At 41.4% G+C, this 27,690-nt stretch overlaps 1 protein-coding gene and 1 pseudogene across 2 annotated transcripts in view; one reads left to right on the top strand and one right to left on the bottom strand.

The window, feature by feature from the left end:
- Positions 1-9,471: 9,471 nt before the first annotated feature.
- LOC148777318 (thyroid transcription factor 1-associated protein 26 pseudogene) lies at positions 9,472-10,861 on the bottom strand (annotated as a pseudogene).
- Positions 10,862-12,152: 1,291 nt separating this feature from the next.
- Positions 12,153-27,690, top strand: part of PDCD1LG2 (programmed cell death 1 ligand 2) — a 77,226-nt gene continuing 61,688 nt past the window's right edge. The window contains exons 1-3 of one of the 2 annotated variants that reach the window (XM_088837904.1): positions 12,167-12,295; positions 12,386-12,493; positions 25,218-25,283. In XM_088837904.1, coding sequence (XP_088694030.1) covers positions 12,472-12,493; positions 25,218-25,283 — 88 coding nt within the window. In that variant the 5' untranslated portion in view covers positions 12,167-12,295; positions 12,386-12,471. Of the gene's footprint in view, positions 12,494-25,217; positions 25,284-27,690 lie in introns of both variants that reach the window. The other variant, XM_088837906.1, reaches the window with a different exon arrangement.

Raw genomic sequence — 27,690 nt, 5'->3', positions numbered from 1 at the left:
CTAAGAAGAATCTTTCCCAAGCCTGATTGGTACAAAATACCCTTGGACATTATACCGTTAGAAGGTTCCTTAAAAGTTAAGTGACATTTTTCAGCCAGTTGAACTTCCCTAATGGGTTTCCTAGAAAAGCCAGATATTCAGAGAAATTATAGGGTACTGGTGTTCTAACAAAGAAGTCAGTAAATTCTCCACAGAGTTCCTTCACAGGTTTGAAAAATTACCTGCTCACATAGGAACATGTTGGGAACCTGACAGCAGGGACTGCCTCCCCATTTTTACCTTCCCACAAACTGACCACTGGCCTAGTTGTCCTCCCACAACTAGTTGCTGCAGAAGCCACATTCATGTAAACATCTGTCAAGCCAGCTGACCAGCCAGTCTGTTTCCTTGCAATATGAGTTACTTTACTGGGACATGTATCTTTAGGTTAATACCCTTTTGATCCAGAGATTCCACTTACAGCAAGTTGTCCCAAGAAGTAATCAGATAAGTGCCCATGGCTGACTCTGTGGGTTCAATCAGTGGTACCAACTGTTTTGTAATATCAACATTGGAAATAACCTAACTGACCAGAACTAGGGGATGGCATAAATTAATTATGTCACAATCATATAATGAAATACTTATCAGTCTTTACAAATAAGTATGGGATCTATAATTATTGACATGGAAAGATACCCACAATATCTTTGATGAGTAACAATAGCCATTCACTGAATAGTATCCTCAGATAATGCTACTTATTAAAGTTGTATTCATATAGATGTGTCCAGAGAGCTATTGAGAATCATGTTCACCAAAACATAAAAGCGGTTATCTCTGGAATTAGGTAATGGGTAATCTTTACTTTTTTTCATTAAAAATATTTTACAATGATACAGTATATCATTTTACAATCTAAAAAAAGTACATTTTAGTTTTGAGGGGGGAGAATGAGCTAGGTTTTCAGAGTGAGATCTTGGGTTGGCCACACCAACCAGGTAATAACATAATAATAATAATTAACATTTATTGAGCACTTACTGTGCACCAGAGACCCTGTTCTAAGCACTTTCCATGTCTCAAATCACTTAATCTATATGACAATGTAATGAGTCAAGCCTTTTATTACTGGTATTTAATAAATGATAGGATCCAAGAGAGAAAGTCATTTGTTCAGGGTCTCAGGGCCAGGACATGATGAAACAAAGATTTGGACAGAGATCTCTGGTCATGTGCTCCTCTGAGTATGGTTCATCCGCTCCTTCTCGGCAAGGAGCAATGGGGGTGCCGAGGTCTGAGGAGTAGGCCGGTGACAGGAGTATGACTCTGTCCTCTTTTCCCTGCTATTCCCTAAGGCTTCTCAGCCTCCCACTGTCCATTTGTTTGCTTAACCCCTCTAAGCTTCAGCTTCTTCTTTTATAAAACAAGGAAGCCTTCTTAAGCCATCCAACCTAGAATTAATTAGTTCCTTCTCTATACTGTGTACCAACTTGGTAGCTCCTTCTGTTGTGGCACTTATATTGCTCCCCTACTGTCACCACCAACATCCCATCTCAGACTGAGAGGCAGACCCCAGCGTTCCCCAGTGGACAAGTTGTCACAGAGGCTGGAAGACAGCTGCACACTCTCTGCGCCTACATTTACCACCCTCTATGAGAATCCAGTTCATTTGTCTTTCTCCCCACTGGACATGAACCCTTTGAGGCAGAAACAATGTCTTAGATACTTCTGCATTCTTCATGCCTGGAACGTAATTGTTCAATTATTAAACATTCTTTGTGGACTGAATATCTGAAAATCACAGCCATGTGGCCTTAAGATTCCAGAGTAATAGGGAAAGCAATACTTGCGTACTAATTTATTTTTTGTTTTCTGCTTTCTACCTCATCTGACACCAAGTTCAGAGTAAGAATGGTCATTAAGTAAAGTCTCTATTTTTAAATATTGATTTATTTTTAATTGGTTGATGATTACAATGTTGGTTTGATTTCTGCCATACATCAACATGAATTAGCCATAGGTGTACATATGCCCCCTCCCTCGTGAACCTCCCTCCCACCTCCCATCCTTTCCCACCCCTCTAGGTTGTTTCAGAGCCCGGTTTGAGTTCCCTGAGTCATAGAGCAAATTTCATTGGCCATCTGTTTTACATATGGTAGTGTATATGCCTCCATGCTGCTCTCTCCATTCATCTCACCCTCTCCTTCCTCTCCCTGCCTTGTCCATAAGTCTGTTCTCTATGTCTGCATCTCCACTGCTGCCCTGCAAATAGGTTCATCAGTACCATCTTTCTAGATTCCATATATATGTGTTAATATACATCATTTGTTTTTCTCTTTCTGACTTACTTCACTCTGTATAATGTGCTCTAGGTTCATCCACATCATTAGAACTGATTCAAATGCATTCCTTTTTATGGTTGAGTAGTATTCAGGTATATATCCCACAGCTGCTTTATCCATTCATCTGTTGATGGACATCTACATTGCTTCCATAGAGAAGTCACTAATTTTTAACATGCCACTTAAGCAAAAGGGACCAGAAGGTTCTATTTTATGTTGATCACCTAATGTAAGATTCTAGTCATTCTGTGTAAATTATAAAATATCATGAACAGAACTCCTTCTCTTGTTTCAGGCATTTTACCTGCAGTGCTCAGTTAACTCACACAGCTGCTGAGGAGTAGAACCTGATTCAGCTTTTCAGCCCCTGTGTCAGCTGCTCTCCACTTTCTACAAAGCACCACCCCTTGAACCAGTTACTGTGGTTTCTAAACCAACCTGCCACTAACTCTGGCATCTTAGGAGAGATCAACTCAGGTCTGAGTGCTTACACTTTTCTACCCCTGGTAAACTAAGGCTCATGATATCATAACCTCTTTTTAGCAGCCCCCCCAAAAAAAAATCAAAGAGGCACAGACAGATATATTTAAACAGCCACTGTTAATCTCTGGGTACTCACCTTCTTTTTCTCCCTTTCACTTACTTTTCTTCACAAGGATTGCTGTGACAATCATCACCTAGGAATTCCCTAATGCTGAGTCACCAATTAGGACAGACTGGTTAATTCAGAACCACCTGAAAGAAGTTTTGAAAAATATATATTTTTGGATCGCACCTCTGGAGATTTCGAATCAGGAGGTCTGGAGTGATGCCCAGGCATCTGTATGGTTTTTGAAGTTCCCCAGGGGATTCTGCTGTGCAGCCAGATCTGGGAATCACTGATCTGACCCCAAAACATGAGTCAGCTGTCTCGTCCTGCCCTTGACTGCATTTGAAGCAATGAATCATCATTTCACTTTTTTTTCTTCCCCAAAGTGAATTGAAACCAAAGAGCCAAACCTCAGATTTCCTTTACCTGACTGTAAGTGCAAATGTCCCCTTCACTTGGTCCAAGCACTGTATCTGCTTCCCCAGGTGAGGCTTCAGGTGGTAGACTCCCTCTACTGTTTAGTCCTGGGAAGATGCTGTAGTCTTGATCAGCCCTGGTTAGGAAGTCCCTGGGTGAAATGGCTGTGTGATATTTGGTTTATAATAGACATATCTATTTGGTCTTTTGTCTCCATTTCTGGCACGGAGTTCCTAAAAAGTTTGGAACTCAGGATCCTTCAGTCCTGAGTTGGCTGGGACCACACCAGGTTCATCTTCAAGCAAGCCTAGATGTATGGGTTCAACAGTCTTGCCTCCCTCTGACCTCCCAGAGATTAGCCAGGACAAGGGAAAGGGAGACTCTAACACATGTAGATTATTTGGTTCTGTAGGTTTACCTTGTTCTTATCCTCCCAACCACCCTAAAAATGAGGTCGGGCATAGTCAGCTTGCAGCAATAGGTAAATCTCAGGCATTTTTGCTCTTTTGTATTATTAGAACTGTCTGATGTAATAGAGACACACTTGAGCAAAAGTCATGATTCCACACAAGTATCTGGTCAAACCAGAAGCTGGGACCATAATCCAGACTGTAGAAAGGTCTGGAACAAGTACCAAAATTCTGGTCATGGCCCCTCTGTTTCTCATCTACTAACTAAAGAGCTTCTCTCTGAAGAGTTTATCTAGGCTACACGTTCGAAGATGCTAGTAAACAGTTTTTTAGAAAGTGTTGCCAATAGTGTCCTGTCAAACCTCCTAGCCTGCTGGTAGAGCATGACCTTCATCTCATTTATTTTCATTTCTCTTGGGTATATATACCTAGGAGTAGAATGCTGAGTCATACCGTAAATCTATGTTTAACTTTGAGGGGAACTTCTAGAACCCAGTCCAACTTGAAATTCCAATCATATATCCTTTTCACATATCCCCCTTTCTCCCAGAACAGGCTAAAGTATGGCTCTGTTATCTTGGAGTCAGGGAGGGAAGTATTTCCAGGCTTTAGTCTGGCCTAATAAGGGCCCAGAACTCCTGTGCCCCTGATTTCCCTCCTTGTGTCACCTGAAGCTGTAGTAACTTTGGGGGTGTTCAGAGGCCACTGAAGGCTCCAGGGCCTGGAATTAGGGGTGACCCCATTTTCTTCATCCTTGAAGACAACTCTACAGTTTTTCAGACCCTAGTGGTAAAGAACCCGCCTGCCAGTTCAGGAGACGTGAGAGACGTGAGTTCGATCCCTGAGTCTAGAAGATCCCCTTGCAAAAGAAATGGCAACCCACTCCAGTATTCGTGCCTGGAGAATCCCATGGACAGAGGAGTTGGGTGGGCTACAGTCATGGGGTCACGGAGCATCAGACACAACTGAGTGACTTAGCACACACACAAGGTATGGGATACTCCAGCGAACCCCACCCCCACTTCAGGAATTTCAGGCAAGAAGCAGGTATCAATGTCTACATAAAGGCACTCTCAAGCATCAAGGAGGTATGTCTAGCACCCCCTTTTCTCCCAAGAACCAGAGAAGAAGAAGACAGTAAACATTGCCTCCAGGCCCTCCACAACCTCCTCGTCGTCTCTTCAATCCCTCTCATTTAGTTTTTCGTGTTAAAGGCCAGTGAAGCAGTTCAGTTTCTCCCATAGTCCTCTCTTCTGCACCCTCATTTCCTGCCCCCACCCTTGCACTTGGGAGTTCTCTAGGGAATTTGACCTCAATGAAACCTGACTTTTGTGACTTCGGTAACTTTTCTCTCTATGAGGAGCCATCCCCCCAGTTATTTCTTCCCCATTCGGTGACATGGGGATTGCTAGAGCAGGAAAAGTACTTAATCAGTATTTTACATCAAACTATTAAACTTACCATAAACCTCCCATTTAGATGAGTTTCTTTCAGAAAGTGAAGGAAACCTGGGCCTCATTCCTTCTAAAAACAACCATCTCAGTTGTTCTGGCCAGAATTTTCATCCACACTTTCCTTTCCCTCACTTTGAGCAAGGGCTTTCCTTCACAGGTAGAGATCACCTGGGATTCCAAGCTAGGTGTGTGACTTCTAATCTGATGGCAAGTGACCGGCCTCCAGCCCCGGGTTGACTGCAACTGAAGAAGTCTAGTTTTCAGGGTGGCCCACATGTGGATTCCCCCCTCCTCTATCTGACTCCCTCTGCCTATGATGTTTTCCTTACCTCTGAATCCCCATCCCCATTTTTTGAGAGAGGAGGTTAGCCATCATTCCCTTTGTCACATTCCAGATCACTCATATCAAGACTTTGGCCACTGACTTGCTAAGGCTGGTTCTAGCTAAATTGCTGGCTTCTTGCAGTTCCTGAGAAGCTCTTTCTGGGCTCTTTCTCTTTGTCCAAGTCCCCAAAACCCATTTAGACTTGTGTTCTTTATTAATATTTTCTTCCCAATAAGGCCTAATAAAGTGGGAAATACTGGACTTATTTTTTGGACCTGAAGTAGCTAACATTGATTTAGCACCTGCTAGTGACAAGCACTGTTCTAACTGTATTACATGAACATTTCTGTTTCTTTTACTTCCAGTTTTATTGAGACATAATTAACATACCACACTGAGTAAGTTTAATGTGTGCAGCATCATGACTTGATATACATGCATCATGAAATGATGCCCACAACATGTTAGTGAATATTTATCATCTCATATAAATACAAAATATAAAAAATCAGAAAAGAAAATTTCTCTTTCTTAGGATTTACTCTCTTAACAACTTTCATATATAACATACAGCAGTGCTCGTTATGTGTATCCTTTGTACATTACATCCCTAGTACTTATTTACCTTATAATACTGAAAGCTTGTACAGTTTGACCACCTTCATCAAATTCCCCCTCCATCCACCCTTGCCTCTGGTAAACACAAATCTCATCTTTTCCTACAAGTTTGTTTGCTTGTTTTTGAAGGATAATTTACCTATAACACTTTGTTAGTTCCTGGTACACAACATAATGACTCAATTTTTTTAACATTTTATTTCATGTGAATTTCCTATGGTACAAAAGTATTATACGTTTGAACCCGTCACTCAAATAGGAGGTTCTTTCAGTTCTCTAGGCCAACCTTCTTTCAGAGGCAAATACATTTTTTAAAAATAATATTATGTAGAACATATATAGAAAATTTTCTCTTACAAAAACAGAAGTATTTGGACATTTTAAATTTAGTACAGCTTAGCATCCCAGTCATAGTCAACAAAACAGTCTGAAATGCAGTACTTGGATGCAATCTCAAAAACGACAGAATGATCTCTGTTCGTTTCCAAGGCAAACCATGCAACATCACGGTAATCCAAGCCTACGCTCCAACCAGTAACACTGAAGAAGCTGAAGTTGAACGGTTCTATGAAGACCTACAAGACCTTTTAGAACTAACACCCAAAAGATGTCTTTTTCATTATAGGGGACTGGAATGCAAAAGTAGGAAGTCAAGAAACACCTGGAGTCACAGGCAAATTTGGCCTTGGAGTATGGAATGAATCAGGGCAACAGCTAATAGAGTTTTGTCAAGAGAACGCACTGGTCATAGCACATACCCTCTTCCAGCAACACAAGAGAAGACTCTACACATGGACATCACCAGATGGTCAACACTGAAATCAAATTGATTATATTCTTTGCAGCCAAAGATGGAGAAGCTCTATAAGGTCAGCAAAAACAAGACCAAGAGCTGACTGTGGCTCAGATCATGAACTCCTTATTGCCAAATTCAGACTTAAATAGAAGAAAGTAGGGAAAACCACTGGACCATTAAGGTATGACCTAAATCAAATCCCTTATGATTTTACAGTAGAAGTGAGAAGTAGATTTAAGGGACTAGATCTGATAGACAGAGTGCCTATGGATGGAGGTTCATGACATTGTACAGGAGACAGGGATCAAGACTATCCCCATGGAAAAGAAATGCAAAAAAACAAAATGGCTGTCTGAGGAGGCCTTACAAATAGCTGTGAAAAGAAGAGAAGCGAAAAGCAAAGGAAAAAAGGAAATATATACCCAATTGAATGCAGAGTTCCAAAGAATAGCAAGGAGAGATAAGAAAGCCTTCCTCAGCAATCAATGCAAAGAAATAGAGGAAACAGAGGAAAACAATGGGAAAGACTAGAGATCTCTTCAAGAAAATTAGAGATACCAAGTGAACAGTTCATGCAATGATGGGCTCGATAAAGGACAGAAATGGTATGGACCTAACAGAGGTGGCAAAAATACACAGAAGAACTGTACAAAAAAGAGCTCCACGACCCAGATAATCACGATGGTGTGATCACTCACCTAGAGCTAGACATCCTGGAATGTGAAGTCAAATGGGCCTTAGAAAGCATCACTATGAACAAAGCTAGTGGAGTTGATGGAATTCCAGTTGAGCTATTTCAAATCCTGAAAGTTGATGCTGTGAAAGTGCTGCACTCAATATGCCAGCAAATTTGGAAAATCCAGCAGTGGCCACAGGACTGGAAAAGGTCAGTTTTCATTCCAATCCCAAAGAAAGGCAATGCCAAAGAATGCTCAAACTACCTCACAACTGCACTCATCTCACACACTATTAAAGTCACGCTCAAAATTCTCCAAGCCAGGCTTCAGCAATATGTGAGCCGTGAACATCCAGATGTTCAAGCTGATTTTAGAAAAGGCAGAGGAACCAGAGATCAAATTACCAACATCCGCTGGATCAAGAGAGTTCCAGAAAAACATCTACTTCTGCTTTATTGACTATGCCAAAGCCTTTGATTGTGTGGATCACAATAAACTGGAAAATTCTGAAAGAGATGGGAATACCTGACCACCTGACCTCCCTCTTGAGAAACCTGTATGCAGGTCAGGAAGCAACAGTTAGAACTGGACATGGAACAACAGACTGGTTCCAAATAGGAAAAGGAGTACATCAAGGCTGTATATTGTCACCCTGCTTATTTAACTTCTATGCAGAGTACATCATGGGAAATGCTGGGCTGGAAGAAGCACAAGCTGGAATGAAGATTGCCAGGAGAAATATCAATAACCTCAGATATGCAGATGACACCACCCTTATGACAGAAAGTGAAGAGGAACTAAAGAGCCTCTTGATGAAAGTGAAAGAGGAGAGTGAAAAAGTTGGCTTGAAGCTCAATATTCAGAAAACTAAGATCATGGCATCTGGTCCCATCACTTCTTGGCAAATAGATGGGGAAACGGTGGAAACAGTGTCAGACTTTATTTTGGGGGGCTCCAAAATCACTGCAGATGGTGACTGCAGCCATGAAATTAAAAGACGCTTACTCCTTGGAACGAAAGTTATGACCAACCTAGACAGCATATTAAAAAGCGGAGACATTACTTTGCCAACAAAGGTCCATCTAGTCAAGGCTATGGTTTTTCCCGTGATCATGTATGGATGTAAGAGTTGGACTGTGAAGAAAGCTGATCACCGAAGTATTAATGCTTTTGAACTGTGGTGCTGGAGAAGACTCTTGAGAGTCCCTTGGACTGCAAGGAGCTCCAACCAGTCTATTCTAAAGGAGATCAATCCTGGGTGTTCATTGGAAGGACTGATGCTGAAGCTGAAACTCCATTACTTTGGCCACCTCATGTGAAGAGTTGACTCATTTGAAAAGACTCTGATGCTGGGAGGGATTGGGGGCAGGAGGAGAAGGGGATGACAGAAGATGAGATGGCTGGATGGCATCACCGACTCGATGGATTTGAGCTTGAGTGAACTCCGGGAGTTGGTGATGGACAGGGAGGCCTAGTGTGCTGCTCTTCATTGGGTCACAAAGAGTCGGACAGAACTAAGCAACTGAACTGAACTGAGCATCCCAGTTTCTGTTGATAGATTTAGTTAATTGTTACGAGGTTTATATATAGGAAAAACTGTAAATGGTAGATATATTTTAACCCTTGATTAAGGGTGACATGTCTGACTTAAATTTGTTCTTATTTTTTTAATTAATTTTTAAATTTTACTCTGTTTTTTTGGTTGCTCTGGGTCTTTGTTGCTACACACGGGCTTTCTCTAGTTGCGGCAAGTGGGGTCTATTCTTCATTGCAGTTCACGGACTTGTCTTTACAGTGGTTTCTCTTGTAACACAACACAGGCTGTAGGCACATGGGCTTCAGTAGTTGTGGCTTAGGGGCTCTAGAGCACAGGCTCAGAAGTTGTAGCACGTGGGCTTAGTAGTTCCGCAGCATGTAGAATCTTCTCAGACCAGGGATTGAACCATGTCCCCTGCATTGTCAGGCAGATTCTTATTTGCTGTACCACCAAGGAAGTCCTATGTCCTTGTATTTTTTAAAGAAGAAACTCCATTTGTAAATTCAAATTTGGTTTTCCCTTTATAATTTTTTGCTCAGTATTTTGAACACTTTGATTTTCTTCTTTTTGTAAAGACTTTGAGTTTCTCTCTCTTTTCTCCTCTCAAATTCTTGCTTCTTAGCGGCAAGCTTAGCTCTTATCTGTTTATTTTCTTCATGTGTTTTTTGATATGATAGTTTTCTTTTTGTTTTCACTTGGCATAGTAATAGAGTTGTTTCTAGCTGAGATTGCTCAGTGTTAAAATGTTCTTCAGACAATATCTGGTCAATGCTACATTGCTCTTCTGACAAAGGCAGGTCAACTTGTTCGAACAAAGACTAGTCAGCTTTTCTTTCTTTTTAAAATTAATTATTTATTTGGCTTCATTGAGTTTTCGTTGTGGCACTCATCTGGCTCTGAAGCACGGGTTCAGTAGTTGCAGAGTAAGGGCCTGTTTGCCCTGCAGCATGAAGGATCTTAGTTCCCTAGTTCAGTTCAGTTCAGTCGCTCAGTTGTGTCCGACTCTCCGCGACACCATCAATCACAGCACGCCAGGCCTTCCTGTCCATCACCAACTCCCAAAGTTCACTCAAACTCATGTCCACAGAGTCAGTGATGCCATCCAGCCAACTCATACTCTGTCGTCCCCTTCTCCTCCCGCCCCCAACCTTTCCCAGCATCAGAGATTTTTCCAGTGAGTCAACTCGTCACATGAGGTGGCCAAAGTATTGCAGTTTCAGCTTTAGCATCAGTCCTTCCAATGAACACCCAGGATTGATCTCCTTTAGAATGGACTGGTTGGATCTCCTTGCAGTCCAAGGGACTCTCAAGAGTCTTTCCCTAACCAGGGATCAAACCTGCATTCCTTGCATTGCAAGACAAATTCTTAACCACTGGACCACCAGGGCAGTCCCCAGTCAGCTCTTCTAAGTTGCTTCCAGAGTCTTTCCTCTTCAGCTGAATAGAGATGTTTCCGATGATCAGGGTATCGCTCTGTGAATTGAGATTCATTTGAGGTTTGAAACTTCTTTTCCCTTCATAGAAATATCTTATAATCTTGCTGAATCTTTAGTTTTTAAATGCAAAACCTTGTCCCTCAAGAACACTCCCCATGAAGACGGTTAGATCACCATGTTCTTTGTTTCATATTTTTGAATCCTACCTATGAAGCACCTTCACCACATGTCCCAAAGTTCCCTGTCTGACACTTTCCTGGCAGTCTCACCAATGCCATGGAGCCCAGATGAGGAAGAAGAAGGGAAACAGTAGAGAGTATATCTCCCTCCTAAGGAAGGGCAGGAACTCTGGTGGGTGGTATGTGGACCCCACAGATGCTAAACTTTTTAGAGTCTTGCAGGGGACATTCGTCCATTCTCCGAAGGGAGGTCAAGTAACAGCAGGCAACTCTCATTGAAAGCATGTGCCTAGAGCTATGGGTGGAGAGCAGTTCCCCACACAGCCCAGTTCTTGAAGTCAGGCAGCCACTCCTATTTTCAGCTACTACAAGTTTCATCCCTTCTTCTTTAAGAGATGAAATATAAAGAATGAGAAAGAGGAAAGGAGAATGCTGCTTTTTCAGAAGAATAACAGTTAGGCAGGGGAGATTTAAAGGTAAGAAATGTTAAGAGGATTAGAACACATCAGAGAAATATGACTAAGAAAACCTACCCTGTCTCTTCTAACCTCTGTCCTATGAACCAAGGGAATCGGGGTCATAGGAATGGAGTTGGTCTTCCAGGACTGCATGCAAGTTGTCCTTTTCTTGCCACCAGGTTTGAGTCTCCCTATTGAAAAGCCTCATGGTGTAGTGGGGCCTTGGAGGCCTGAGTTCAAATACAGCCATGTAACTGAGGAAAGTTTGCTTGATGTCAACCGTTTCCTCATATGTATCATGGGTCTAACAGTATCTAGACCACAAGTTGCTCCAAGAATGAAATGAAGCTCTGTAGTGGGTTGAATAGTGTTCCCCCAAAATTCCATGCCCACTGGAGCCTCTGAATGTGACCTTATTTGAAACTAGGGTGTTAGCAGATGTAATTAGTTAAGATGAGGTCATACTGGAATAGGGTGGGCACTAACACAACGGCTGGTGTTCTTATAAGTAGAGGAGAGGACACAAAGAATATGAGCAAGGAATAAGGTCATAAATAAGGTGAAGAGGAAGGCAGAGATTGGAATGATCAGCTGCAGCCAAGGAATGCCAAGGTTTGACAGGAGCCCCTAGAAGTTAGGAAGAGGCAAGGAAGCACTCTTTCCTGGAGCCTTCAGTGGGAGTATGGCCATGTGACACCTTGACCTCAGACTTCTAGCCTCCAAAATTGTGAGAAAAATGTAGGTACACTGTCTGTGGTTTTAAGCCACCCAGGTTGTGGTGATTTGTTACAGCAGCCTAAGAAAACAAATAATATCTATGCAAACTTCTTGGTGCATAGCTAGAACATGCAACGCTGAAAGTGAAACCAAAACTTCCCAGTAGGCTGGGCTATAATCAGTTCCTTAGAATCAGTTTTGGTTTGAATTGTCCTCATGTTAAGAGAAAGCCTGAGCTGGATGGGGATATCTTTTCTCCTCTTGCTTAATGTACCTTATCTCCACATTTTTCTGTCAGCCGTCATCGTATGTCCCTCTGCCAGCTAGAAAGAACCCAGTGGTCTCGGCAGCAACCTAGGTTTTATTTTCATTTTGGCTGTTTGTTTTGTTGGCTTCTGTGAGGAAATCTGACAAAAAGCAACTGTTTGTTGTTTTATTTTCTTTTGAGTCTTTGCCTGAGGAGCCTCACCAAGGCCTGATGGGAGTATCAAGTGGGCTGTGATTGTCTTGTTTTGTGAGTTGGTGTTGAGGACCATGATGAGGCTGCCACAGTCAGGTAAGTGCAGGCATATTTTCTCTCCACACCATTGGAGATGTGTGAAATTGCCTCAGAAATTGTGTTCAGGGGCATAAACATGCTAATTTCCACCTGTCCTCAAAACAGTAGGATTTCTCTTGTTGGTCATATGCCTATTATTCTTGCTGAGCAGTTTTAAAAGGTGAGTTTTTTTTTTCTGCACAAAATAAATGTGAACAGAAAAAAATTAAAATATTCCTGAAATTGTCACTCCACTTAGAATTTTGGAAGGTTAATGGAACTTAAAAATTTGGTTTTTTACATCCAACATCTGTTTGTGATTAACCCTTTGGCAGGCAGTCAACATTCCACAGTAGCCTTTGTTTAAAAGATATGTTCTAAAAATCAACTGTTTTAAAAAAGCAAACCAGTACTTCCCTGGTGGTCCACTGGTTAAGACTCCTAGCTTCCAATGCAAGGGTTGCAGGTTTGATTCCTGGTCAGGGAAGTAAGAGCCCACATGCCGAGGGACACGGCAAAAAAACCAACCATGTGCATTAACTTATAGACAACCATTATTTAACAAAAGTGTGACTTGGGCCTACTAAAGGGCTTCTATTCTACATAAAATGATAAAAGAATGTTTAGCAAAATGAAGGAAAACCACTATTGCTATTTATTGGTCACTACCCATGTGTACATAATAGAATAGAGATGATAAGGAACTCATATGAGAAATGGTTGAAGTGAAGAGGTGAAACTTGAATGAAGTTACCTACAGATAAGGTCTTCCAACCCTGAAATTCTGTGGTTCTGTGGAAGGAAATGAATGACCTACGTTGATAAAATGCACAGTAAGAATATTCACTGTGAGCAGTAGTCAGATAGCTGTGCATGTGTGGTAGGTCGTTTCAGTCATGTCCAGCTATTTGTGACCCCATGGACTGCAGCCTGCAGGCTTCCTTATGCATGGGATTCTCCAGGCAAGAACACTGGAGTAGGTTGCTATGCTCTCCTCCAGGGGAACTTCCCGATCCAAGGATCAAACCTGCGGCTCTTACATCTCCCGGATTGACAGGCAGGTTCTTTACTACTAATACCATCTGGGAAGCCCTCAGACAGTTATAGCAGGAGTTAAATGCCAGTTGACCTGGATGTTCTTTAAGCTCCCTTTGAAGTCTAAGAGTTTATGAATAGATGAACTGTATCTGTTGCCACTCAGAACTGGTCTATTTGCCTTCATTATTTGAACTCTCACTATCAGCATATCTTCCTTGCTTTCTGTTCAAGGTGTCTTTTCAGATTTCTTCTGTCTGTGAACCTTCCCATTAAACTTCAGCTCCTTGTAGGCTAAGACACACCTTTTAGGTCCTCTGAATCCCGAGTGCCTATCACAGTGTATATGCATAGATTCTCACTGGGTGCTTGTTCAGTTGTTGAATTAGTTGATTTGATGAAATGGCAGGTAAATCATCAGATGTGGGATGTTTGCATAATATATAGCAGGCAATGGGGCTGATGGAAGTGAAGCAGATTCCTCAGGGACAGTATTAGGAGTCATACTTCAGATTGACTTGCCTTAACATGCATTGGACAGTGATCCTTAGGTTGTTGTGTGTCATTTTTATTCCACATGGCAACATCCAAATATGCCAGCAGCATTAACTGTGTCATACTTGGGTTACCCTGTAATGAGGCAACTGCATCCTGACCTCCTCATATCCCATCCTGGGTCTTCTGCAGTGGGGCTTCCTCAGGTTGTGTTCCCCTAATTTTCAAATCAACTTGCAGAATTCTAGAATAGATGGAGGAATCTGAAAGTTTATCCAGCCTCGATCACCTCAGTGCTCTCCAGCCCTTTCGAATACCTCTGGGACTGATTCCCAGTTCTTACTCTCCTGATCTCTCTATTATCAGCCCCTTCTGCTTCTTAGGATTTTCCTCCCATGACTCTGAGATATTGTGATAATGAAGCTTCTCACTCTTAGATCATTTCTTCTCTGCCTTCCCTGGTCTCTTACTCCTATTCTCCAAATTTTGGAGCATTCCTCAGAGTTCAGGCTTTTTCTTTCTAATCAATCTCTTTTTTTATACTCTCCCTCTCAGAGAGTTAATTTATTCCCTAGTATCATCTCACATTTTTATTAGAATTAACTTTTTTATCTCTAGTCCCAAATAGTGTCCCAAACTTTAGACCTACAGTTTTCTTGACTGCCTTGAGTTACTTCTTGACTCAAACTCAACCCATCATCTTCCCTTTAAAAATCAGTTCTTGGTCTTATATTTGTCCCCCACCCCCAATAACATCAATATTGTCTTGACAGACTGGCTTCAAAAACCACAATCAACTTGTTGCTTCTTTTTCTTTCCCGTGTGGCTGATCACTTGTCTATTGTTTTGTCAATTTTCCTGTCAGTTGTCTTATAATAAATTTCTCATTCCTCTCTCTTTCTTCCTTTTCTTTTGACCCTAAATCTGGGGCTTTACCAAACTTCTGGATGAATACTATGAACCCCCTAATCAAGTAGCTGGCCTCTAATTCCACTTTCCCACCATTATATACTAAAGGGGGGAAAAAAAAACAAAACCTCAGATTTAATCTTTCCAAACTTCTTTGTTATTGTCACTCAGTGTTTGAGTGACTGTCACTGTCTTTCTTGGCAGCTCTACCTGGTATTAAGCTCTTAACATTCTCAAATTGTATCACCAGCCAGATTATGCTCTTCATTGTCTTCCTCAACATGCCCTACATGTTTGCTCCTGGACCGTCTGCAGTGCCCTGAAGAGTTGTTCCAGCTCTCCAATTCCTATCAGTGCTTCAAAGACTCACTTCAAATCCCATCACTACCAGTCAGCTTCCAGGGTTTTTGCATCTTCATGCAAAATATTTTACGCCGCTTATTATTATTTTTAATGTGTACAAGTTTTAACCTTCTGACTGTGTTATAATGTCTTCAAAGGTAGGGATGCTTTCTTAGGTGAATCCTTCTATTGATTCTCACAGTCTAATACAAAAACTTGCAAAAAATGGGAGCTTAGTATTTACTGATTAAAAAGTTGAGATTCAATTTGAATTTAAGTTAAATTTGAACTGCTAAGTTAAGTTAATTAGAATTGTGTCTTAAGTCTATAGATAGTCTACCTGGGTCTCAGATCAAAAGTTCAACTTTACGTCTATGTACACATTCATATGGGTTTCCCATGTGACTCAGTGGTAAAGAATCTACCTGCCAGTGCAGGAGCTGCAGGAGACATGAGTTAGATCCCTTAGTTGGGAAGAGCCCCTGGAGGAGGAAATGGCAACTCACTCCAATATTCTTGCTGGGGTGATCTCATAGACAAAGGAACCTGGTGGACTACAGTCCATGAGGTTGCAAAGACTCAGACACGACTGGACGACTGGACCTGCACACGCATTCATATAAATACATGTTTATAAGTTAAAATGTATTAATTATCTCTATGATATCATCTTAACTCTCTTTCTTAAATGCCTTTTAGAGGAGAGGAGTGAAAGACTTTAGCTGGAATAAGGCCAGTCTTACTTATTGTAACTTTATCTTGGACACTAGTGATCAAATGTTACTGATATGCCAATAGTACTTTTGGTAGTTAGAAATGGAATCACACATTAATACCTAAAAATATTAAAGTTTTCATGGTTCATCAAAAATCTTGGTATGTTGCACAGTTGAGGATTACCTAACATGGTGAAACAAAATAGCTGAGATTGGTTATTAGCTGCATAGATGGCACATAGAAGGGACTGTGGAAATCACCTCGTTCACCCTTCTTTTGTAGAAAGTGGAGAATAAGTTCCTAAGGCAGCAGAGACAGAGCAAAGACCGGATCTCCTGTCTCCTAAAACCTTCCACCATGCCACCAAAAGCAGCAGCTTCTGTAGTGGCCTGGGTGACGACAGAAAGAGGACAGCAATTTGAGCAGGACCGTTCACAAATCTACAAATGGTAGCTTTCACTTCTTCTCACTCTCAAGCTTGATCATCTCCTGACCAAGAGGGCCCTTCTTGACTCCTCCTGGAGCCATGAGAAAATGTTCTCAAAGCTTATCCTATGCCATTCTGTTCCATTTTAGGTCATTCTTTCAGGCCCTGCCTGACTGAGTATGAAAGAGTTCATATTTCCCTCAACTACTTGCCTTGCCCTCAACTACTACGACATGCTCATAGGCAGAATTATCAAGAACTACTCAGAACTTCATTAAGAATTATCTAGAAATTAAGAAATTCAGCTAACCTGGTTACTTGATTAAAAACTATTTTTTCCACTCACATTCCAAAGTATTTATTAGAGGTTGCGCTACCTGATACAAGGATAGCTATAATCTTCCTCTGCTTGATGGAAAGAGTAGCAAAACCAAATGCGTACATAAGGAATAAATAATTAAGATGAAAATGAACAACTGACCAGGTATAGGCCAGGCATAGGAAAATATTTATATCCAAAACAAAGGTGAGTTTTAAAAGAGAAAGCTAGAGAAGTCTGTGGTTGTTTGAACATGTTCATTGCATTGTGGAGAAGAGTCATCACAATGCTCATTTGGCCGAAGAAGTGCCTCACCCATCAGCACTCTGTAAATGATGCATCAAGTTAATTAATTTAGGCAATGCACTCTATCACTTCTCCAAATAAATTCTTCCAGGCCCTGCCTGACTGATGAAAGAATTCATACTTCCCTAACATTAAGTGCTTTAAGAACCCACTTTTTTTTTCAGAAAATGTGGTTCTTCTAAGGAGCCCAGAAGGCAGAAGTCTTATCCAGATTGCCATGTTTTGAGGAAGGTTGGTGAGGGGCTTGAGATACCTGTGGAAACATTCTTCTGGGAGATAATCTTGTCAATAATCTTACTGTTAAAAAGGGATCACCTTCTACCTCTTGTGGAAACTTTTGTTTCAGTGTGTACTCTGTGCTTAAAGAATTCCAGGAATGAGGCCTCCCCATGCATGAGTGGCCCATTCTATTGTGAGTGGCTCTATTTGATAAAAAGTTCTGGTGTGCAGCCAAAATAAACAGCCACTATATAGTTTCTGTTTCTCTGATAGAATTGTGTCAATTGGGAGTCTGTAAACTAAGATTCCTGAGTATGATGATAAACTGTCGTGCATACAAACACTCATTCACTTGTCTGTTCAGCACACAGTTATAAAGACCAAATCAAGTGCAGTCCAGCTTTTGCATCCAAAGGGCTCTTCAACCCTATGTAGATGGCCAGCTATGCTATGCCACTTTACATAAGGGACTTGAGTATCCCTGGATTTTGGTATCTGCAGACAATCCTGGAACCAATACCCTGCAAGATACCAGGGGATGACTGTACAAAAAGCTCCTATTCTAGCCTGGAAGACATCACCTTGTAAACAGTAGGAGCTGTTGAAATCTTTTAAGCAGGAGTGACATGGTTTAGGTTTGATTATTCAGTTTTCAAGAGACTGTTCTGCCTGCTAGGTAAAGGGATGGTTCATCCAATAAATATTAACTGAGTGCCTCCTTATCGCCAGACTGTGTTCTAGGGCTGAAGGCACGCTGCTGCTGCTGCTAAGTCGCTTCAGTCGTGTCCAACTCTGTGCGACCCCATAGACGGCAGCCCACCAGGCTCCTCTGTCCCTGGGATTCTCCAGGCAAGAACACTGGAGTGGGTTGCCATTTCCTTCTCCAATGCATGAAAAGAAAAGTGAAAGTGGAGTCACTCAGTCGTGTCCGACTCTCAGCGACCCCATGGACTGCAGCTACCAGGCTCCTCCGTCCATGGGATTTTCCAGGAGAGAGTACTGGAGTGGGTTGTCATTGCCTTCTCCGAGGGCTGAAGGCATAGTAGTAAGCAAAAAAGACAAAGATCCATGCCCTTTGAGTGATTATATTATAATGGAAGACAGCAGGTAATATTAATAATATAATAAAACATGTACATTATATGGTAAATTCGATGGTAACAAAAGTTTTGGGAAAGAGAGACAGACAAGGAAAATTGGAGGTGCTGGGGAGGTGGGAGGTGGTGCTGTTACAATTTTATATAAGGCAGTCTCACTAGAAAGATCTAAGAAAGCATGCAAGGGTGGGGACAGGCACACTGGCAGCAAGATCCACTCATGAAGGGGTGGATCTGAGGAAGGCATTGCACAGGTTGGAAGTGGGCTCAGGGCCATTTAGGCAGGGAATTCTAGCATCCCAAGGACACAGATTGTAATGGGTCATGGGGTAAGGTTGAGGGCTCCAGATGATACCTCTCAGCCCAGCAAACACCCCAACACTGCAGAAGGGGCATGGCCACAATAGGGTTTTCTAAAGCATGGCAGGAGGAGCTTAACACAAAGGCCTCTCTTATCTGGGTTATTGGAGGGACTAATGATTTTATTCTCAGTGAAATATTGAGCCACCAAAATGTTTTGAGCAGACATGATTCAACGTATATTTTTAAAGACTTGCTCTGGTTCCTGTGTTGAGGATCACCTGTAAGAAGCCAAAGTTAGAATCACCATGAGAGACAGTGATGGCTGAGATTGATATATTAATAGAAGCAGTGAGATGTGGTCAGATTCATATTTTAAAGACCAGCTTATAGGATTTGTTCATGAATCAGATGTAGGTGAGAGAAGATAGTAATCAAGGATGACTCCAAGATTCGTGACCACTAGAGAAGGATAAGGATGAAACAGAAGGAAGCAAGACTAGAAGGTAAAAATGGCATGAGGAGACTATGCTGTGGTGTAAGAAGAAATGATGTGAAGCTGAATTAAGGTGATAGCAGTAGGGCTGTGGGAAGAAGCGGCATCATCCAGGAAGTATCCAGGAAATAGAATTAATAGGACTGAGGGACGGACTGAATGTGTAAGATGAGAGATGAGTAGGTTTAAGATGACCCCCCAGGATTCTGGCTTGAAGTTAGAGTTATTATTATTGACTCTTTAATGGAAACGGGATGCGTAAGTTTTTATAAACTATCTAAGGTCTTGAAAGTGAAAGTGTTAGTCACTCAGTCATGTCCTACTCTTTGTGATCCCACGGACTGTAGCCTGCCAGGTTCCTCTGTCCATGGAATTCTCCAGGCAAGAATAATGAAGTGGGTAGTCATTCCCTTCTCCAGGGGATCTTCCCAACCCAGGGATTGATCCTGCATCTCCTGCATTGCAGGCAGATTCTTTACCGCCTGAGCCACCAGAGAAGAGGCTAATAATTTGTAGACTCAGAATTTGAACTCAGTATGTTCCTGACATTAGAACCTGAACTCTTAATCATTGCATGGGGCACATTATCCTTAGATGAAAGAAGACTTCTGGTTGGAAAGTACCTTTATGACAGTGACTGTCTCTTAGTTGGCTCAAGGAGGCAATGTTCAAGGAAAGTCCCCTTGGATGGGGAGGGAAGAAGGGGAAGTTAGAACCAGTATTGGGTGAATCCGGAGTCCTTTCTGTTGCCAGAACTATATGCTACATGCTATCCTTTTGTACTCTAGAAACAAAAGTGCTCAGAAAGTGCTAGGCTACAGTTGCAGCTTAAAATGATATCTTTTCTGGATGTATTTGCATTTTCAATAAGGAAGAGAGTTTTCAAGTCCAGCAAAGGTGTATCTTGAGCATTTCTTACTGGAAAGCACTAGATTTTGTTCCCAGTTGTTAGTTTAGTTGCTCAGTCATGTCTCACTCTTTGCGACCCCATGGACTGCAGCATGCCAGGCCTCCCTGTCCATCACCAACTCCTGGAGTTTATTCAAACCCATGTCCATCGAGTCGGTGATGCCATCCAACCATCTCATCCTCTGTTGTCCCCTTCTCCTCCAGCCTTCTATCTTTCCCAGCATCAGGGTCTTTTCCAATGAATCAGTTCTTCACATCAGGTGGTCAAAGTATTGGAGCTTCAGCATCAGTCCTTCCAATGAATATTCAGGACTGATTTTCTTTAGGATGGACTGGTTGGATCTTCTTGCAGTCCAAGGGACTCTCAAGAGTCTTCTCCAGTACCAGAGTTCAAAAGCATCAGTTCTTCAGTGCTCAGCTTTCTTTACAGTCCAACTCTCACATCCATCCGTGACTTCCGTTCCATGCATGACTACCACACCCAGTTGTTACTTGCTGTAATATCTCCTTCCCTAAATTAAAAACAAGAATACAGTCCCCTGTGGACCTTGCATTCCCTTCTAGCTACTGCCTCATATCTCTTCCCCTTTTTATAGCACTGTTCTCTAAAAAGTTACCCATATTCTGTTGTCTCCACTTCCTTACTTCCTATTTTTATCTGTGTGAAATCTACTGATACTGTGCTTATCAGGGTCATCCGTGACCTTCATACTGCTAAATCCAGTGCTCAGAAGTATTTGACTCAACTGTTAACTCCCTTCTTATATGTTTTAAACTCTAGGTTTTATTACTATTACTTTTAAATTTTTGTTCATTATTTTATCTGTTATTTTATTATTATTTAGTAGTGGTGAAGCCAACAGATCAGGAGGTGACTATAATTGAAAAATAGTTTGTTATAGTCACAGATCCCAAGAGAAAGGGGCATGCCACACCACAGAGGGCCATACAGGCAAATACCAGTGTTACACAGGAGGTAGAAGGAGAGGGCGCAAAGTGGGCAGGAGCCCTCACTGTGGTTTCCATAGGAAGGAATTGGGCTAGTTTGAATAATCTGTTATTTGGCCCTAGGGTGATTAGAGCAGAAATATATATAATGGCCCAGAGTGTGAAAGCCCCAAAAGGAGGTGATTGGAGGTAGGGCTCTGGATAGGTTGATTTGCATATGAAATAGGTAAATTGTTTATTGTCTCTGCTGCTGCTGCTAAGTCACTTCAGTCATGTCTGACTCTGTGCAACCCCATAGATGGCAGCCCACCAGGCTCCCCTGTCCCTGGGATTCTCCAGGCAAGAACACTGGAGTGGGTTGCCATTTCCTTCTCCAATGCATGAAAGTGAAAAGTGAAAGTCAAGTCGCTCAATCGTGTCCGACCCTCAGCGACCCCATGGACTGAAGCCTTTCAGGCTCCTCCAACCATGGGACTTTCCGGGCAAGAGTACTGGAGTGGGGTGCCATTGCCTTCTCCGGTTTATTGTCTCTAGGAATTGGCTAATCCTGAGGAGGCAGTCCCTCTAGAGTCAACAAGACTCCAGATGTCAAAGCATCAGAATCTAGAAAATAAGAGATGCTTAATATGCCTTTATCCCTGTTCTCCCAGTTCTCTTTGTTAGTATTCCCCCCAAAGACCCATAAGTGCTGGAATGCCCCATATTTCTGTCCTTTGACATTGTGCCTTCTCTATCTCTCTTTAGGAGACACCATGCAGCACTATGGCTTTAAGTAACACTTAGGTATTAATGACTCCCAAATGTGTATCTCTGCCATAAACTTTGGACCACCAGTTGTCCACCCACCTACTAAACATCTTTGCTGCTACTGCTAAGTCACTTCAGTCTTGTTCGACTCTGTGTGACCCCACAGACGGAAGCCCACCAGGCTCCCCCATCTCTGGGATTCTCCAGGCAAGAACACTGGAGTGGGTTGCCATTTCCTTCTCCAGTGTGTGAAAGTGAAAAGTGAGAGTGAAGTCGCTCAGTTGTGTCTGACCCCTAGCGACCCCACGGACTGCAGCCTACCAGGCTCTTCCATCCATGGGATTTTCCAGGCAAGAGTACTGGAGTGGCTTGCCATTGCCTTCTCCGAAACTTGGAGTCTAATTAAACCAAAGATATTCCAAATATGGTTCTTGATTTCTTCCCCTAAAACTGCTTCTTTCTTAGTTTTCTTCTTTTTAATAGGTATCTCCATTCCTAGTGACTCAAGCCCCAAACCTAGAAATTTTCCTAAATTTATTTACTTTTGTTAAACTATATTTCCAAGCTGTCAGCAATTCCCATCAAATCTTCTTTAAAAATATAGAATATTAAATAAATGGAAAAACATGCTGCATTCATGGATTAGAAGACATAATATTATAAAGATGGCTGTATTCCCCAATAGACCTACAGATTTAGTGTAATCCCTGTCAAAATTCCAGCTGCTTTCTTGTGTGGAAATGGAGAAGTTTTTCCTAAAATTCACATGGAAATGCAAGAGAGCAAGAATAGCCACACATCAAATAATAATAATAAAAGTTAAGTCTTAGAAAAGCAAGTTTGAAAATTCACATTTCCCGATTTCAAAACTTACTATAAAGCTACCACATAATCAGAAATCTGTGGTACAAACATAAGACAGACATATACATCAATGGAATAGAATTGAGATTTCAGAGGTAAGTCCATGCATTTAAGGTCAGTTGATTTTTGGTGAGAGTGCTATGACAATTCAATGGAAAAAGAATACTGTTTTCAGAGACAATTGGATGTCCACGTGCAAATGAATAAATGAAATCTTACCTCACACCATTTACAAAAATTAACTCAAACTGGGTTAAAGATGTAAATAAAAGAACTAAAGCTGTGAAATTCTCAGAAGGAAACATAGATGTAAATCTTTGTGACCTTGGGTTAGGCAATGATTTCTTAGAGATGACACCTAAAGAACAAGCAATTAAAAGAGAAAGTTTTAAACTAAACTAGCCTTCATCAAAATTAATTTGCACTTTGCAATTAAATTAAAACATCTGTGCTTCAAAGAACTCTGTCAAGAAACTGAAAAGACAATCATAGGATGGGAGAGAGCAATTGCAAATCATATATTTGATAAACAGTTTGACAGTTTCTGGAAAAGTTAAATACAGAGTTACCATTTAACCAAGCAGTTCCTCTCCTACATGTACACTCAAGTGATTCAGAAACATATCTACACAAAAACTTGTACATGAATGTTCATAGCAGCATTATAGCCAACAAATGGAAACAACTCAAATATCTATCAACTACTGAATGAATAAGAAAGATGTGATGTGAACACGCACCTATAGAATAATCAGTTCAGTTCAGTTCAGTCACTCAGTCATGGCCGACTCCTTGCGACCCCATGAACTGCAGCACGCCAGGCCTCCCTGTCTCTCACCAACTCCCGGAGCCTACCCAAGCTCATGTCCGTTGAGTTGGTGATGCCATCCAACCATCTCATCCTCTGTCATCCCCTTCTCCTCCTGCCCTCAATCTTTCCCAGCATCAGGGTCTTTTCCAATGAGTCAGTTCTTCGCATCAGGTGGCCAAAGTATTGGAGTTTCAGCTTTAACATCAGTCCTTCCAATGAACACCCAGGACTGATCTCCTTTAGGATGGACTGGTTGGATCTCCTTGCAGTCCAAGGGACTCTCAAGAGTCTTCTCCAACACCACAGTTCAAAAGCATCAATTCTTCAGCGCTCAGCTTATCATAAAAAGGAGTGAAGTACTGGTAATGTGTTACAACACAGACGAGTCTTGAAAATAATATGCTCAATGAAAGAAGCTAGACACAAAAGACCACATATTGTATGATTCTATTTATATGAAATAACCAGAATAAGCAAGTTTATAGAGACAGAAAGAAGGTTAGTAATTTTCAGGGACTGGAGGAAGAGGGAAGAAGAATTGGGGAGTTTCAGCTAATGGGCTTGGGGTTCCTTTTTGGAGTGATGAGAATGATCCAGAATTGGATAGTGGTATAGGTTGCACAGTTCTGTAGAATATACTAAAAAACACTGAGTTGTACCACTGAATCATCTGTGTCTTAAATATATATGTATACACACACATAATCCTCTATTGTATTGTATGTTGATTATACGCCAATAAAGCTGTTAAAATTTTAGTAATTTAAAGGACAAATTTTAAAAGTTCAATAAATGTTTTATTATAATAAAAAACCTTCAACAGACCACCTCTAATTTCCACTGGCCCCACTACTCTGGTCTAAACTATCATCATCTCTGCAAAAATGTTCCTTACTGATCATGCTGCTTCCAATCTTGCCCATCCCACTGTCCTTTACAACAGTAGTCTATTGTCTACACCAAAACTAAGTCCTATTTTAAAAATGTAAATGAGGTCATGTCATTCTCCTGATCCAAATCCTTCACTGGCTTTCCATTGTGCTTGGAGCAGCTCTGCTTTTACCCGACTCAGATGTATGGCTCGGTCTGATTACTTCCCCTTGAAGAAATGCTTCCAAGTCCAATAAAATTTAAAAGCCTCTTTGAGGATAAAGAAATTGACAGTGTTATACCCCGTCCCTTTTGCGTTAGCTGTGAGAAGTCCTTAAGTGGGAAAGTTTGTGAGCAAAAATGGAAGCACAGGAGGTAAAGCAGGACTAAGGTATGGCACTCTCTCAGTACTTAGTAACAGGTCCTTCAAGTGATGGGTGCACTAGATCACAGCATTCTAAAGAGCTTGACAACTTTACCTGCTCAGTCAACTAGCAAGTATTTACAGAGTATCTACCTCTGTTCCCAGAGTTGCAGTCCAGCTGGAAATGATGGTGTACAGTATCCATTTGATGAAAAAGACTGATTTTCAAAGGCCGACACTGAAACTACGGAAGAAACAAAGAGATGCAGATAACCAGCTTTTGTGGTTACGAGTCATGAGGACTGGTTCCTACTCAGAAAAGGTTGCAGAAAAGGAGGAAGAGCTTCTAATTTGGATCGATAGAGTACCTCACTTCTTCATACCCTGTCTCTCATCTCCTCTAGGCAATCAGCCTTTTTCTTCCTAGCTCTACTCTACTGTGGTCCGCTGCCTCCCCAAAGATTTGTTTACCAGTCATTTCATTGTTTTCAGGAGTGAGCAAATGACCAGATCATGAGATCCAGCAAAACTGCTGAAGGCTCTGAGACTTTCAATTGTCTGTTTCAGATCCGGTACAGAACATGTTCCTCCTACTAATTTTGAGCCTGGGAATGCAGCTTCAACAGACAGTAGGTAAGAAAAGTCAAAGGCTGGGGAGGGTCCTGAGAAAGAGGAACAGATGATGACCCCTAGCTGAAACTGAGGATGAGAATGTGGTCCTTGGGCTAAAGACTTTCTTTAAGAAAAAGGGTGATTACCGGCTATAACAAGCACAGTCAAAAGAATGGTGCCCAGGGTGGCTTGTGCACACCTGTTTCCCTATCTTACAGAAAACAGGGACTGATAATATTGGTCTATCTATCTCCACTCTCCAGTAAACGTAGTAACAAGATGACAGGACCATTCAGACCATGCACTGCTGAAGTGACCCGAGAGAGCATGGGTTAAGTGTCCTGAAAGATGAGATGCCAAGCAGCTGTCCTTTTCTCTTCTGTCAGGGACACTTCCTCTATTAAAAAGCAACAGTAGCAGCCATTGGTCATTCACACATTAATATGGGTTACTTGATTTGGGAAATCAGAGTCTTCCTTGCATCTAAATGAAAAATGAACCTTAGGTTATGCCTTTGAATTTTGAAGAAAGATACTCTACTCAAGGGCATAGGTGGCAAGGAGGAAAGCAGTTTCAGAGTTTCACTTTCCTGAGGAAGGCAGTTCAGATCATTCACGTGTTTAGTCAGGATCATGAGCGCTTTATAGTGGTGAACACCAGTATGTAAGAGAGGAAGACAGAGATGGACACAGGGAATTAGGTCCTCTGTAATAGCAGCCCCAATCCCATGGGAAGTCATCCAACATGCTACCTTTGACTGAGAAAGAATGCCTCTGTTGGCACTGATAACTTTTTGAGGAACTTTTCCCTGTCTTCCAGGTGATCCCAGTAGCATTCCTCTCCCTCCCTTGGACTACCCAGCAGGGTCTGGTACGAGAGTCATTGACTTGGGGCCATCTTTGGAGAACACCCCAATATTCTGCTTACTCCAGCCCTGCCCTTGCAGTGGCAGCTAAATGAACACTTGATATTTCCTTCCTAAGGGAACCTGCCCAGCTGGGATTTTTAGAGACAGGTGTGAAATTAACTCTTTCCTTATATGAATGCTCTGTGGACAGTCTACTGTGTTATCTGTAAAATAATTTAAAGTGTGAAGTGAAAAGCTATCAGAAAATATTTTCATTTTAAAATTACTAACTTTTAAATTGACGTAAAGTAAAAATTTATACTTTTAAAAATAAAAGCATCTATGAGTTTTGACATATGCATAATCATATAGCCACTTCCCAGGTGGCTCAGTGGTAAAGAATTCACCTGGCAATGCAGGATACATGGGTTTGATCCCTGGGTCAGGAAGATGCCCTAGAATAGGAAATGGTAGCCTGTTCCAGTATTCTTGCCAGGATGTTCCATCGACAGAGGAGCCTGGTGGGCTACAGTCTATGGGGCCGCAGAATTGGACACGACTGAGCACACACGCACACACGTAGTCATATGGCCACTACCACCATCAAGACCCAGAACAGTTCTGTCACCAAACAAACAAAAACCATCCCGCAACTGTCCCCCAACGCTATCCTATAGTTTTAACTTTTCTAGAGTGTTATATAAATGGGATCATTTTTAGACATTCTTTTTGTCTGGCTTCTTTCACTTATCACAGTGCATTTGAGATTTATCCATATTGTTATATGAATCAGTAGTTCATTCCTTTTTGTCGCTGATTAGTATCACACTGTATGTATGCACCACATTTTGTTTATTCATTTTCTAGTTGAGGGACTTTTGGGTTGTTTCCTGTTTTGGGCAAATATAAATATAGTTGCTCTAAACATTTGTATATAGGTTTTTGTGGAAGCATAGAGTTTCATTTCACTTGGGCGAATACCTAGGAGTGGGGTTGCTGAGACATACATTAAGTATATTTTTAACTTTATAAGAAACCATCAAGCTGTTCTTAGTATCTATACTGTTTTTACATTCCTGCCAGCAAAGTATGAGAGTTCCAATTGTTCCACATCCTTGACATCACTTAGTATTGACATTGTCATTTTTGTTTTTAAAGTAATAGGTATACAGAAGTATCTCATTGTGGTTTAATCTGCCTTTCCCTAGTATCTGGTAATGATAAGCATATTTTCATGTATCTATTGTCCATTCATATATCTTCTTAAGTGCATATCAAATCATCAACCATTTTTACTTGGGTTATTTTCTTATTTTTCAGTTTTGAGATTTTTTTATGTATTCTGGATACAAATTCTTCATCAGATATGTGATATGCAAATATTTTCTCCCAGTGTGTGGCTCATTTTTTCATTCTCTTAACAGTGTCTTTTGCAAAGGAGAGATTTTAATTTTGAAGCTATCCAATTTATCAAATTTTTTTCTTTGATGGCTAGTCATATCTAAGAACTCTTTGCCTAAACCACGACCTGAAAGATTTTCTTCGATGTTTTCTTCTAAACATTATATAGTTGGACATTTT

Source organism: Moschus berezovskii, chromosome 7 (assembly GCF_049115385.1).
Source record: "Moschus berezovskii isolate FMDL1 chromosome 7, NW_MosBer_1.0, whole genome shotgun sequence".
NCBI lineage: Eukaryota > Metazoa > Chordata > Mammalia > Artiodactyla > Moschidae > Moschus > Moschus berezovskii.
The sequence above is the reverse complement of the archived record's forward strand: the minus strand, read 5'-3'. Positions and strand labels throughout refer to the sequence as shown.